We start from the raw sequence: 15,405 nt of genomic DNA on the forward strand, positions 1-15,405 counted from the left end.
GTTGGCAATTTTGCTAGATTTTTCCCATAGCGTCTCCCTACAGTTGCGCTAATTTGCCTGCCCCTTGGTGACGTAGGGGAGTTCCCCCATAGACTCCCAAGAGGGAGCTGTCAGCCTCAGGCTTTTAAAACCAATGTGACAGGTAAAGTTCGTGTTTCAGGGGCTGTCATGTGCCTTCGTAATAGAGGTCTTTTCTGGGATAGAGTAGACCAAGGTGAATGGAGGCCAAGGGCAGGGTTGTGTTTCGTCCGCTGTGCCCCCTACAAGAAGCAGCACTTGGAGCTGAGCCCTGGAGGGTTTATTATCCATCCCTGTGTGGGGTGGGAGATTCAGGCTTCTAGTGAGGAGCTGGGGGCAGGAATGTCCCAAATAAGTTTGTATTTTTATTTTTTTTATTTTTATTTTTAAATATATTTCTTTATTGATTTCAGAGAGGAAGGAAGAGGGAGAGAGAGAGATAGAAACATCAATGATGAGAGAGAATCATTGATTGTTTGCCTCCTGCACGCCTCCCTACTGGGGATCAAGTCCGCAACCTGGGTATGTGCCCTTGGCTGGAATTGAACCTGGGACCCTTCAGTCCACAGGCTGATGCTCTATCCACTGAGCCAAACTGGTTAGGGCAAGTTTCTATTTTTATATATTTAAGGCCCGTCACCTATGTCGAGGTGCGGGGGTTTCCCATAAAGGTGTTGCTCCTAAGTGGGACTTGCACAGGTGGTCTGGACCATCCGCTTGAGGCCTGCACCAATACCTTCTGGTCAGACACTTTCACAGAGACAGCACCGAGATCTGAGCCGAGCCAGAGAAATTACACACAGACAAACAGGTTAGATGCAAGCACACAGGGGCTTTATTTACCAGTTCCTGATGGGTCTCAGACGTTGGGAAGGATCTACCCGGCGATGCTCGCTGACACACACAAAGGGGTAGACAGCGCCGTTGGCTGCTGGCTCTTTTGTCAATCGACAGTTAATTGGGCAGAGTTTGGTGCTGGGAACCAAGACGTGAGCACACACAGGTCCTCACGCTCTGGCGACAGGAGAGCTATGAGCTGCTGGGTCCATCAAACTGTCTAATCTTATAGCCCTCTGTAGATGTGGTCTTTGTTGGTGTGTGTGTTATCAGCGGCTGCCATGTGTGGATCTACCCAGGGTCTGTTAATCTATGGGTATGTATAGGCTTTGAGCGTTCCCATCAGATAGGTTGTTTATCAGTACTAAGCAGAGCTACAAGGGTGCATTCCTGGGTCCCACACAGCATTCCTATATCTAGCATTACTATAACAGTCAACACAGGGTCACATGCTTTAAGTCTTACATTCTAAGGTCCTAACATTAGGTGCCATAATGATTACTATAACAAGGGGCCCTTCACACAGGTCTGTAAGTCCCATTGTAGCTAAAGGGGGTAGGCTTCCAGCAGTCCCCGCCCTCCTCAGGGATCCATCGCTGCACGTAGTTGGGGCCTTTGTCCCGGGGCCACACGATCACGGTGTCCCTGGATGCCACGGATGGGTCCTCGGGGAAGAAGTTGAAGGGCCGGAGCATGAAGCCCACCGAGTTCCCGGGGGTGGCCGTGTTGGGGATGTCCTCTGAGTGGGGGATGTGCAGGAAGCCCACTGTCACCCAGGCCACCAAGTCCTGTGGGAGAGAGGGGTGGGCAGTGCTGACGGGCTCGGAGAGGCGAGGGGTGGACAACCCCTCAAGCTCTCCTCATAAGGAATGGGCAGATCTGGGGACACTGAGCTTGCTCTCCACACAGCGAAGTGCTGCTGGCACAGGCCCCGGGACAGGGCACAGCTCTAGTCTTGGGCTGGGGCTGAAAGAAGGTGGGGCCAGTACCTCTTCTTCAATGTTCTCATTGTTTTGAAGAAACTCCTCAAAGACCACAGGCGGGTCCCAGGGGTCGTTCTGGTTGTAGATGCTGCTGCTGCACAGCTCAGACTCCTGGTACTTGGTCACTGCCAGGGGGTACCTGCCGGGCAGAGCAGTCAGGTGGCTCTGGGCATGGGGGTGGCACAGCCCCTCCTGGGGCACATCTGCAGGGTCAGTGATGTGGCTTTCCCCGATTTCCACATCATGTCTTGGGAGCCTGTCAGTCTGACCCAGGGTCAGCGGGGGCTCAGGTGCTCAGAACAGGCCTTACACTCCCCTCCTCAAATACAGAGCCATGCCCTGTAACACACACACACACACACACACACACACACACACACACACACACACACACACTGCCACACAGACCCAGAGTCTCATAGACAGAAACACAGCCACCCCAGACACAGGGTAGAGCCTCCCCCAGCCCCCCCAACCTCCCAGGCCTCCTCACCTGGCCCAGGTGAAAGCCCGCTCCTCCTGCCAGCCGGGCGGCAGCACCTGCTCAGCCATGGAGTGGATCTGCAGCCGGTAGCTGCGCTGGTGGCCCCAGCGGTTCTCCTTGGGGCTGGTGAAGAGCAGGTACTTGGGCAGAGTCTGTCCGAAGCGGAAGGCCGCCTGGCGCTCGCGGGGGTACCCCGTCTGCTCTAGGGTTGGCTGGACCAGCCTGTGCTCCGGGCTCCAGGGGTTGGTGATGTTTTCTAGCTTCATGCCCAGCGTCTGGAAGCTATTCTTGGTGCCTGCGGGTGTGAAGGGAGATGCAGAATGAGGATCCAGCACCCAAAGAACCCCTCCCCCATTTTACACTGGGTTCTCCACCCCAGACCACGCCCAACAGCAAACCATCAGGGGCGAAGGGGGTGTCGGGGCTTCGCATGGAGCCAGCTGTGGGGTGGGAGGAAGGGATTAAACACAAAAACCAACAGGGGAACCGGAGGACGATGCGATAGGTGGCAGCAGCTGTGGTGGTTGCAGTGGGACTGTGAGCAGTTTCTTTGAGCACTGGGTCCCAGGCTTGGGGCTGTCCTGCAGCCCCAGAGAGGGGCGGCCATCTTTCCCCAGGCGGGGGCTGTGTCTGCCACCTGCTGTGCCCAGGGCATGGGTGGAGGGGGCTGAGCCAGGTGGGGAGGGCGGGGTTAGGAAAGGCAGCCACCTGTCTGGTTCTAGGGGCGGTTCTGACTTGATGTCAGGCCACATCCTGCCAGGAGGCCTAGGCCACGGTGACACCGTTAACCCAGGAGACACAGCAAGTAACCCCAATGGTGCTGCGTCCACCTCCAGTTGCCAGGCAGCAGCGACCTTGCTGACATCGAGGCCTTGTCCCCTCTGCTACCCTGAGCGCACCTTTCTACCCAACCCACCCGATGCAGGGGTCAGCACAGCCCCAAGGCAGGGACAGGGTCCAGGCTGCCACAACCCTGGCAGCACTGGGGCGCTGTTCACGTTCACTCCTTCCGGGAGTCAGGGACTCCAGCCCTGTGGGCTCAGAGCAGGTGGGGCACGTTCTCCTGATGGTGTGCGTCCGGGGTGCAGCATCGTCTCCCACAGGGGAGTCAGTGTTTGCACAGAGAGGTCTGGCCTGGGGACGTTTGGCGCCAGCGAGTCCTACCTGCCACGTCCAGGTCTACGCGGTAGTGCACCAGGTGAGTGTGCATGTTGCCGATCAAGTGGGTGTGCAGGCGCGTCCCGTGGCGCAGCCCCTCGGGCGTGTAGAAGGTGGCGTGCACGTAGCCAGTGGCGTGCATCTTGGCCTCCATCACCCCGTTGGGGTAGAAGATGAAGTCCCAAATGTAGTCATAGTTGTAGACCGTGGACGTCGTCCGCAGCACCAGCACCTGGCCCTGGAGCCCTGCATAGAAGTTGAAGCCACCGTTGAAGTCGGAGTCAAAGTGGCGCCGAATGGGCACCCCCGTGGGCATCTCGAAGACACAGAGGGCTCGGGGGTAGTGGACAGGGTCGTCGGTATCGTAGTAGTGGACGGCATCCAGGAAGGTGGCCGTCTCTGGGCAGTCGATGCCAGGGGCCAACTCATGGGTGACGGTGCCCAAACCCCAGCCCACGTCGCTGTACTTGGTCTGCATGCCCGCAGGTGTGTGGCCTCCGTACAGCGATGCTGCGTCCTGGAGGCTCACCTCGTAGGCAATGCGCTCCCCACCGAAATGCACGTTGAGCACCTGCAGCCCTGTGGAGGACCGCAGCCTGAAGGCGAAGCTCCAGCCCCCGTAGAGCACGGCGTTGCCCTCCAGCCTGTAGCGGGGGCCTTGGGGCTGGACCGGGTGGGGGCCCTTCACGGTCATGGGGCTGGGGAAGTGCCCGCGTGGCTTGTAGGACGAGAAGAGGGGCGGCTCCTTCTTGCCCTTGGCTCCCTTGCCCTCGGGGAGCGGGTCCTCCAGGACCACCACGTCCACCTCTCCGGAATCGTACTTCCGGGCCAGCTCTTCTGGGCTTCGGTAGAACTTCCCGTTGTACCAGACCTTCTCCACCGCCCAGTCCTGGGCGTTCATGCTGCTGTGGTCCAGGAGGAGCTCCAGGCCTGTGGGGTGCAAGAAGAAGCCTTCCACAAAGCGCTGCAAGATGAACCAGGTCCGGCGCTCGCCCGAGGCCAAGCCCTGAGGGGCCACGTCGGTGAAAGTCAGGCATCGGGTGTGGCAGTCCTGGAAGGAGAAGCCCGTGGTGTCCAGGAAAAATTGGTGCAAGGGCCTGATGGCCTCCTCCAGGGTGTGGTTCAGTAGGACATACTCCGCCGAGGAGATGGGCCTGGAGGTCCAGGACATCCGGTGCCCAGGCCTGGGGGGCAGCGGGCGCAGGTAGTGGGGCCATGGCAGGGGCCCCACGGCAAACTCGGTGACGTTGGGATGCTCCTGGGCTCCGAAGAAGATGACGGCACGCGCCTCCCGAGCCGGCCGCCTCTGACCGTGGTCCAGAAATTTCAGCACCTGCTGCTTCCTGGGCAGCAGCATCTCAATGAGGAACACGTAGTTCTTGGTGATGGTTGATCCTTGGGAAGGCTCCAGCCTCAGGTCCTTCCGGGACCAGAGGAAGCTGCGCACAGCCTTCAGCTCCTTGGTGCTCAGGTCCTCGAACACCCTGGCCTGGCTACGCAGGGTCTGTGGGGAGTGGTTCGCCATGGCCAGCGTCTGCAGCATCAGGACGGCAGCCATGGCCCAGCCGAGGGCCGGGCTTTCTCGCCTCATGGCTCTAGAATGTGGGAAACATGAACTCAGTTGTTTTATGGGAAGGTATGGGTTTCCACTAGGCTGGCCCCGTAGTTTCCCAATAGACACAGCTTCGTCCCTTGGCCGCCATGCCAGCTAGTGGCCATGCTGGCGCAGCTGGGGCCCCAGGCTGCTCAGATCTGTGCTTTCCATTGATTTTAATTCTACACTCTCCTCGCTTGTCTGTAAGCCTTGTTTAGTCCTGCAGATTTTCTTACCTATGTCAACTCTGCTTTCCCCTTATGTGTGCATTATCTCAGAATGGCTGCACCTCTACTGCTGTGGGCTAAGACTAACAGTAATTAGCTTATCAATGTGATATTCAGCAGGGCTGAAAATCAGGATAATATTGCCCTGCTGTGGGCCAAATGGCTCAGGGCAATCCTTACCCTGATAATCCTGTTACTGTTTATGAAACTTTACCTTTGATATGCCTGTATGCATTTCTAAAGGGCAAATTTGTGTTCAATTGAATAAAAGCAAATGGGACCCAGAAGTCAGAGAGCCTCTCCACTAGAGAAACGTTTTCTGCCTGGCCCCCTATGCTTATAAATTCATATTTCTTGTCTAGTGTATTCGTTTGTGCATGGCCCCTTTTCCAGATCCTGAACCATAGCTGCAAATGGATGCGGCATTCACCTCTGGTGCCTCCTAAGGGACCAGGAGAAGAAGATTCACCTGAGGGAAAAACTAAGAAAGAAGGAAATTCCCCGGAAAGGTGGGAGGTTCACCCAAAAGGTGGGGAAATTCACTGTGCACAGAACCCTTTGCAGCTTCAGAGTCACGAGCCATAAGTGGACGAGGAACGTCTTTTATTACAGCCAGGCTATAATGGGGAAGAATTGAGTAAAAGGCAAAAACATCCTTGTAAAGTTTTAGCTTGCATGGTCAAGGATAAAGAAATTTAGGTGTCAAAGGGTACTCTCTTAAATCAAGCTCAAGGAAAACAAGTTTCCTTGTCATCTTTAAGTATGTGGGCTCTTGTTTGAACTGCATTATGCCCACTTCGTATTGAGCATCAAAATTCTGTAATACCTAAAGCCCTGGATCCTCTGCCTGTAGTGTGGAAAGGCTCAACAGCTAGAAAAACGGGGCTAATCGTCATTTTACAAAAGGACTCTTTAATGCTTTGTCTGAAAATGACCATAGGACACCTTTGGAGAAGCAAATTTTAGCTAAAATAATTTTAGAGGCCAGTCAGTACTATGGAGAATAGAATAGGATAAGATCCATGAAAGGAACTCTGACTTAGTAATTTTTGTCTATATGTTATGGGCGCTTGTCGGTTGATTGTTATCTGTCTCTGTTGTTTATTGTTAGTTTATTAAGCATGCCTTTATTTTAATTTAATAGAAAAGAAACAGTAGATGGACAGGCCATTTTAAATTTCCCCAAAGCAAACAGAAGGTGGGAACGGGGAGAGAAAGAATGTAAGTGGAACACGTGGCTGATAACAGAGATCCTAGGGAAATTCCCTAGACAAAGGGAAGTAACTAAAAAAGGCCCCTGCCCAGTCTTATGGTGATCCTGTAAAATGGACGCCCACTCTCAAGCGTGTTATTAAAAGTCTCATTTTTGCCATGTTTTTATTTCCCAGTCCATCATTTGAAATTTGAATAGATGAGACATTTCTCTCAATTTAGGAATGCGTTTGGGATTTCTGTACCCATGAAGAGAAAAAAGCGAGGTTAAGAGAAAGTGCGCCCTGCCCGATTTTGGCTGGCCTCCTGGACTGAGCCCCATCTCTTCACGGATGCTGTAGAATAAATCCAAGACTGTTTTTCTTTAAAAGATGGCAATAATGACAGAAAGAAAATATACAGGCTGTGTTTGGGCAACAAGATTAGTGTTTCCATAATAATGGGTAGTTCTTGGATAAGAATGGACTGCATTCCAAGGTTGCCTCCCAAATCTTGGGGCACTCCTGTGTTTTCTTTTTTTAAAGATATATTTTATTGACTTTTTACAGAGAGAAATGGAGAGGTATAGAGAATTAGAAACATCGATGAGAGAGAAGCATCAATCAGCTGCCTCCTGCACACTCTCTACTGGAGATGTGCCCGCAACCAAGGTACATGCCCTTGACCAGAATCGAACCTTGGACCTTTCAGTCCGCAGGCCGACGCTCTATTCACTGAGCCAAACCGGTTAGAGCAGGGCATTCCGGTTTTTACAAAATAAAAATCAAATAATACTTTCACATTAAAGCCACTGAAAGTCAAAAAGTTATCTCTGTTACAGAATTTGCCAAAGAAAATGCTTTGGTTAATAATAATTGGCTTTAAAATCTTGAAGTTATTAAAACATAAATAAATAGATGTAACTAAAATAAAGAATCCTATATAATAAAAGCCTACTATGCTAAGTGTCTGGTCATCCAGTGACCAGTGGACTGTTCAACCAATCAAAGTGTAATATGCTAATGATTACTAAGGTTGCTCAATTGCTAGCTATGACAAGCAATGACCACTGGGGGCAGACAGTGGACTGGTCAACCTGTTGCTATGATGTGCACGGACCACCAGGGGGCAGGTGCTCCGACTGGTAGGTTAGTTTGCTGCTGGGGTCTGGCCAATCAGGACTGAGCAAGATGGGCTGGACACACCCTGGAGCCCTCCCACAGTCCCTCCCCAGCTGGCCAACCTCCTGCATCCCTCCCCAACCTTCCAGCCCCAATCAGCCCACCCCAGATAGGCCTGATCAGGACTGGGTGAGACAGGGCCGGACATGCCCTGGAGCCCTCCTGTGGTCCCTCTCCAGCTCTGATCGTGCACTGGTGGGGTCTCTTGGCCTGACCTGTGGCCTCTCGCAATCCAGGACCCCTCAGAGGATGTTGGAGAGCCAGTTTCGACCCGATCCCGCAAGCCACTCCCTTCGGAGGGCGCCAGACACAGGGCTGGTGAGCACTCCTGTGGCAGTGCAAACCTCTCCCAATCGGGACTGATTGGGCGCGAACCCAGGACAGGCGCAGTGGGGCCGGGATGAGCGGGAGTGGGAGTAGCAGGTAGGAGCTGCAGGTGGTGTTGGACTGCGGGTTTCGGTCCGATCCCCACAGGCCACCCCAAGGGACCCCAACCAGTGCACGAATTCATGCACTGGGCCTCTAGTTTATAATAAAGCTTTTCAGTAATAGTTATAAATATATTAATAATGATATTATTATCCAGTCACTCAAGAGGAGACTGACTGCATTGTGTTAGAGGAAAGAGTCAGTTGTGTTTCCTGCAGCAGCAACCTTAGAAGTTATCTCTAAGGAGGAATGTGGCAGTTTTAAAATCAAAGTGGCTACGGGCCTGCTCCTCCCTCCCCCTGCCTTTTCATCAGCTTTCCACATGACAGGCGGGGATATTCGCCAGCCTCACATATAGTTTTACAAAGTCTTTGGTAACTTAAAACTTTAGAACATTGCTGAATTAAATAATACAAATTATTAAATATCTAGGTATTTTAAAATGACTAAACACTGAAATATTAATCTGAGTTTGCCTCATATGAAAAACCTAAAAACATAGATTTGAATCTATTACTTAAATGTCTTGTATTTTATTTGAAATATATCCTTAAAAATATAAATATATTACTAATCTAAGAAATGCTAGGTATTTAACTTGCCACCTAAAATTTGAGGTTTCTAAGAGTTTAAAGGTCAAATTAAGTTGAGAGAAATTATATGATTGTTATAGCAGAATACATAAAGTATAGTAATTCATCTTTGAGAAAAATAATTCCTGTATTTTCTCTCGAAAAATTAGTAGTTCAAAATATATTGTAGTCCTTATATGTATTACATGTAGTAAAATTTCAACCTAGGATATAATATTTTATTGGCCTGATTTAAAAAAAAGGATTAATTCTATGGTCTGAACCAAATGTTTAATATGAAAACCGTTTTAAATTTAATTGATATGTTTTAGAATAATTACAAAGAGTGTATAATATTGAAGTATTGATTGAATGACTGTCCCATTGATTGTGATCTTACTGGTTATTGAAGCACATTCTTCTGTACCTGGAAACAGGACAGCACAATTACCCTGAATTGTTTTAGTGGCCACAGGTGGTGTGTTCCAGCCGACTCAGTGGTCCCGAGACCAGGACAGCACAATTACTCCTGACAACTCAGTGGTCGGGAGATCCAAGGGCTCTAGATAATGTATTTCTGTCAATTCAGTGACTCCGAGACCCAAAACTGTAATTAACATGCTTAATCCTGCTTCTGTAATCTGCTTTTTTTGCAAGCCAGGTGCCACATTCCAAACCCTGGGATATAATCAATACCTTTGTGATGTTTGCCTATATAAGTCTGGTTTTGCCACCATCTTATTGCTGTGAGATTTGGGAATGGCCCCTCATAGTCCCGGATTGCAATAAATGTGACTCTTTAATTAGACTTCTTGAGGCGTCCTTCTGTCATTCGCGGGGTACATTACAACATTTGGAGGCCCCAGCGAGATGCAGCTCCTTAGAGGTGCTGTTTTGGACGCAAAGGGAGGCAAAGCCTCCCCTGAGTTATTCGTGGAGACTGAGGGGTCTCTAGGGGGTGTGCAACCTGAGAAGTTCCAGGGCCCCAGAGAACTCCCTTCGGATCCAGAGAACGGGCAGGGGACATTGGCCCATCCCTAAAAAATTTATTGGAGTCACCTGAAAAACCTCTAGAGGTAAGTTCTGGAGTTCTGGGACCGGTCACTGGTAGTGGACTCAAAAGAGGGCTGGACGCAGTGGAACCTCGGAGTTCGACCGCCCGACGCTACGGCGTCTGGGGGTCCTGGTCTGGGCAACCTTAGGTTGCATTTGTCTGGTTTCGTCTTTGCTAGCCTTTTTGGTTTTGGATTTAGATTTGTTTTTGAGCTTTTTTGGTTTTTGTTTTTGTTTGTGAGTCCAATGTATTTGTGAGTTCAATGTGGTTAGTCTGTTGATTTTGTTGTTTCGCCGAAATCCTCTTGGAGGACATTGAATGGTTCTTTCCTTCCTCTTTAACTTTTGGGGGATTGTGTGAATGGATTACTGATGTAGGTTATCAAGGATCTCTAAGGGACTTGTCCTGTATCTGGAGGAACGGCTTCTAGATGGTATTCACCGTCTCTGGGACTTCCAGGAGGAGGGAAGTCAAAACTCAGACTGGCAAAGGGTTCGAGTCTGGCCTGTCTTTTAAAAAAGGTAGAAGAGAAGCATTCTTAGGCAGTTTTCTACTGCCTCTGTTCAGGGACTTGTTCTGTATCTCTGCACTACTGAAACTGATTTGTTGGTATTTTGTGGTGTAAATGTGGCATGCGCCGGTGTAAAAGTATTTTACACCAATCACCTTTTAAACATCTCCTGAGTTTCCGTGGTGATTCAAAGTTCTTAATGGGGAATGTATCTAGTTGTCATGTCTATTTAGTCTTGTTTTCTTTGTTCAGTATGAGTACCATTTCTGTCTGGATGAGACATGGGTCGAGAATCCTGTCCTGGGATGGGGGAAAGGGAGGCCCCCACATCTGTTCCTGTCAGGCCCCCATCAGGGGACTTGGGCAGTGTTCCTGTTATCTGCTCAGATCCCAAGACTGTAAAAGTACTTGTTCACTGAAAGGGTGTAAGTGTGGATGTTTATTTGATGTTTGTATGTCTACTTAGGTATAATTATTTGTTCATGTAAGTGTGGAAGTCTTCGAGAAAAAAATATGTTTGATTTAAGGCCGAATGCTCTGACCGATAGCAAAACATCCCCGAGAGGCCACTGGGTTCTTTTCCCAAAGGGTGCTTGCCCTCTGTCAGAGGTGGAATCGGCCCGCCTAACTAGTAAAAATTTCTGTCTATGTTTGTGTACTAGGGACTTTGATTTGCTCTGTGATAGTTCTGTGTTGGGTTGGGATTTTGGAATTCTGGGGTAGATTTAAAAGGTATCTGTGGCTTTTCTAGTCTGATTGGGACATTTAGGAGTGGGGCTCACAGTTCCTCAGGGCAGAGATTTTATGGGCCCTTCCCCCTGCCTGTGCTGAATTAAATAATACAAGCCAGTGTCATTTGGCTTGCTGCTTAAAGGAAGACAATGGGCCCTGGAATCTGTAATGTTGGGCGGGAATGAAGCTGGTCAAATGTACTGAAAGGGTTCGGTACCTGTTGCTGCTAGCAGAGGAGGGGCTGATATCCCCTTCCAGTGCACTCTCTTGGGAGAGACTTGATTGCTGCTCTGTCACAGGAGACAGGTACGATGGCAGGAGCCTGGTACCCAACCCAATGCCACAGGAGTGCTTTGTAACATGCAGGGCGTATTTCCCCTGGTCAGCTAAGGGCTGCTGGCCCCCACCATGCCACCACTGCTGGCTGGAGGCAAGTGCCTTTTCCCAGTGGGAACAGAGAGAAAAGGGCTGCCAGATGAAAATGCCTTTCCCCTGTGGCAGAAGCACCTCCACTGGTCACCTGGGGACCTGCGCCGAGCTCCCTGCCTCCGCCTATCCGCTGGCATCTCCCGCACCCTCTGCTCACTGGGGTTGTAATTGCCTCTCATCCCCTGAGGGGTTGTTTTGGTAGGCGCGAGAGGAGGGAAATTTCCCTGTGCCTCCTTGTGCCTCCCTGCACCCCAATGAGACCCAAGAACTCCCAGGGACAAGGCCTCCTTGGACATTTTTCACCGTGTTCTGTTGGGGGTTTGTGGCGGGGGGGGGGGGGGGCGGGGGGGCGGGGTGCTTAAAAGGCAGTAGAAGGAATGAATTGGTCACAGCTGGTAGAGGTAGCCCAGAAAGTCGTTAACAGTAGGGACACCCCAGAGGAGAAACAGGGCTTAAGGAAAGAAAAGGCGGGCAGCATACTAGGAAGCAATTAGTATGCCTATTGTAGGAAGTAGAGGCACTGGAAGAGAGAATATCCTGGTAGGTTAACAAAGGAAAGCGGAAGGCTGAGGGGAAAACCCAAGCTCTGAAGGATTTACACTCAGGGAAGGGGACTAATAACGCCAGGACTCCTTTTCCTTGAACCCCTTAGAGCTCAGAATAATAATTTTTTAGTTTCCTGGTGTGTTCTGGGGCAGCCTATTCAGTCTTGACAGAGCCAATGGGACCCGTAACATCTAAGAAGACATCGGTCCAGGGAGCCACCAGACAAACTGCCTTTTTCCTTGGACATCAAAGAGGACTGTGGACATTGGAAAGAACATGGTAACACATTCGTTTCTGGTCATGCCAGTTTGCCCGTACCCCTTTCTTGGACGTGATCTCTTACAGAAACTACAAGCCACCATATCCTTTGAGGGGGATGGCGCACACTTCACCGTAGATCCAAGGAAACCAAGCCCGGACCCATCGTCCCCTGCCTGCATTTTTCTAACCTGTCCTCTCTCAGATGAATATCTCTTGCAGGAAAGGGCCAAGGGGACTGCTTACTTGGGGAAATTACAACATCTCTTTCCCATGGTTTGGGCAGAAAACAACCCCCCTGGGGCTAGCAAGTCATCAAGCTCCTGTAGTGGTCCAAATGCAAGCCACTGCCACTCCAGCTTGGGCTCGGGAATTCTTAGGGGCAGTTGGATACTGCCATCTGTGGATACTGGCGTTCGCGGAGATTGCTAAACTGGACCGAAGTGGAATAATGGGCTTTTGAGGAGCTAAAGAAGGCTCTCATCTCAGCTCCTGCCCTAGCCTTGCCAGATGTCAGGAAGCCCTTCCATCTCTACGTGAGTGAGGTAAGGGGCATTGCCAAAGAGGTTCTCACCCAGACTCTAGGTCCTTGGAGGAGACCTGTGGCCTATCTGTCTAAGAGACTAGACCCCCATGGCCGCAGGGTGGCCAGCGTGCTTCTGGGCAGTGGCCGCCACAGCATTGCTGGTAAAGGAGGCAGATAAGCTGACTCTGGGCCAGGAACTAGCCCTGACAACACCCCATGCTGTGGAAGCCCTCCTTTGAGGTGCTCTGGAGAGATGGATGTCAAACACCAGGGTCACCCAGTACCAAGCTGCCAAGGAAGCCGCCCAAAAACCAGTGGGGCCTTTACAAGAGAAGGTATTGGCAGAACAGAAGCACACTACCAGAGGACCAAATGGTTGGTGGACTCTACCAGATGGCAGACTGTTGGTCCCAGAGGCTCTAGGTCAGACTTTAGTTGCCCAGTTACACCAGGCTACCCACATAGGTGTCACCAAGACTTCTGAACTTTTGTGAGACAGGTCACAGGTAAATGCAAGGTAACGGGGGTCCCCCTGGGAATTCAGGCCCGGGGAAACTCCCCAGGAGAGCATTGGGAGGTGGATTTCACAGAGATTAAGCCACCGGCATCAGGGTATGAGTACCTGCTAGTTTTTATAGACTCTTTCTCAGGATGGGTTGAAGTCTGGCCCACCAGGACAGAAACTGCCTCTATAATGGTCAGGAAATTACTCCTGGAGATTATACCTAGCTTTGGGCTATCAGCAGTTATAGGATCAGATAACAGCCCCGCCTTGTAGTCAAGTATAGCTAAGGTCTTAAGCATAAATTGGAAACTCCATTGTGCATACTGGCCACAAATTCAGGGCAGGTATGAACAGGACTCTAAAAGGACTTTAACTAAATTTATCTGAGAAACCGGTGAAAACTGGACCAACCTCCTGCCTTTGCCTACTTACAGGCCAGGTGTACCCCCAACGGGGAGGGATTCTCTCCTTTTGAAATCATGTTTGGTAGACTTTCCCCGATCCTACCCAAAGTTAGGGGAGGAATTAAAAGCTCCTTGCTCAAGTCCTTGCAGGCTCTGCAGTATACCCAGAGAGCCACCCATAAACTGGTTCGAGACACCCTGCCAGTGCCACCTCGGACCCTGTACATCCCTTTCCAGCCTGGGGACTCCGTGTGGGTAAAGAAGTTCATGACCCAAGGACTCACCCCAACTTGGAAAGGACTATACACTGTTGCCCTGCTGACAGCATCCAGATCTGGCTACACCACTCCCAGCTCCTGCACCAGGAAACGGCCTTGATCCCGACAGCCAGCGGCCTCACCTATGAGATCCCTAGCCTGGGGCTCCACGCAAGCCAGGAGGAGGCTCAACGCCCGCAGGAGGGGAACTGGACTTAAGTGAGGACAGTACTGACGGGGACCGTGGCACTAGGGCACTTGGTAACTGTAAGAACATTTTTACTAGCCAGTGAGAAAGTCCATGGCCAAGTGGGGTTAGATGTGCTAGGGGACAGGAGAGCAGGAAAAATTAAATGTGCCAAGCTGGCAGTTTAGAAAAATTAATTCGGTCTAACTACTTGTAGTAGGGGGCAGTACAATCCCCTAACTAGTGAAGATGAGTCCATGATTTGACTCATGTACATAAAACCAGTGGGGAATGAAGTATTGATTGAATGACTATCCCATTGATTGTGATCTTACTGGTTATCGAAGCACATTCTTTTGTACATGGAAACAGGACAGCACAATTACCCTGAATTGTTTTAGTGGCCACAGGTGGTGCGTTCCAGCTGACTCAGTGGTCCGAAGACCAGGACAGCACAATTACTCTAAATTGTCTGACAACTCAGTGGTCGGGAGACCCGAGGGGTCTAGATAATGTATTTCTGTCAATTCAGTGACTCCGAGACCCAAAACTGTAATTAACATGCTTAATTCTGCTTCTGTAATCTGCTTTTTTTGCGAGCCAGGTGCCACATTCCAAACCCTGGGATATAATCAATACCTTTGTGATTTTTGCCTATATAAGTCTGGTTTTGCCACCATCTTATTGCTGTGAGATTTGGGAATGGCCCCTCATAGTCCCAGACTGCAATAAATGTGACTCTTTTATTCAACTTCTTGAGGCATCCTTCTGTGATTCGCGGGGTACATTACAACAATATAATCTTTGGATTATGTATATTTGATAGTCTTTCCAAGTTAAATTTGAAGACTTTAACTGAGAGATAGCTTTGGGACATTTTAAGGGCCCTGGAATGATTCAAGGATTTATTCTCTCTTCTTTAAAAAAACATTTTTAAACCAAATTAGGTTGATCTACTATACTTAAAATCACGTGGGAAGCTTTAGCAAATAGAAATTAATAACTGTGTCCTATTTATATGCATATATTTTAAATGTTATAAGGTCTCAACCTCTAAGCTTGGCAGGACAAGGTTGCATACACAGTGCCTCAGACAGCCTGCTTTTCAGATAGGCTGGGGGGTGGGGTGGCATCTGTACTTTATAGGTCAAATGTATAGGTTCGCTTACTTTACTTTTTCAATAAAAATGCATGCTTTGATTACTTGATGGATTGGCTCTTTACAAAAAAATCAAGGTCTTTTATAAACTCACTAGAGGCCCGGTGCACAAAAATTTGTGCACTGGCGGGGGGGGGGGGTGGTGGTGGTGTGTGTCCCTCAG

The 15,405-nt window shown here is 50.1% G+C and overlaps 1 protein-coding gene across 4 annotated transcripts in view; it reads right to left on the reverse strand.

Moving 5' to 3' along the window:
• Positions 1–886: 886 nt before the first annotated feature.
• Positions 887–15,405, reverse strand: part of AOC1 (amine oxidase copper containing 1) — a 58,691-nt gene continuing 44,172 nt past the window's right edge. For 3 of the 4 annotated variants that reach the window (XM_059711506.1, XM_059711503.1, XM_059711504.1), the window contains 4 exons: positions 3,487–5,075; positions 2,332–2,617; positions 1,845–1,977; positions 887–1,643 (listed from right to left, as the gene is read on the reverse strand). In XM_059711506.1, coding sequence (XP_059567489.1) covers positions 1,374–1,643; positions 1,845–1,977; positions 2,332–2,617; positions 3,487–5,071 — 2,274 coding nt within the window. In that variant the 5' untranslated portion in view covers positions 5,072–5,075 and the 3' untranslated portion in view covers positions 887–1,373. The remainder of the gene's footprint in view (positions 1,644–1,844; positions 1,978–2,331; positions 2,618–3,486; positions 5,076–15,405) is intronic. The other variant, XM_059711507.1, reaches the window with a different exon arrangement.

Source organism: Myotis daubentonii, chromosome 10 (assembly GCF_963259705.1).
Source record: "Myotis daubentonii chromosome 10, mMyoDau2.1, whole genome shotgun sequence".
Lineage (NCBI taxonomy): Eukaryota > Metazoa > Chordata > Mammalia > Chiroptera > Vespertilionidae > Myotis > Myotis daubentonii.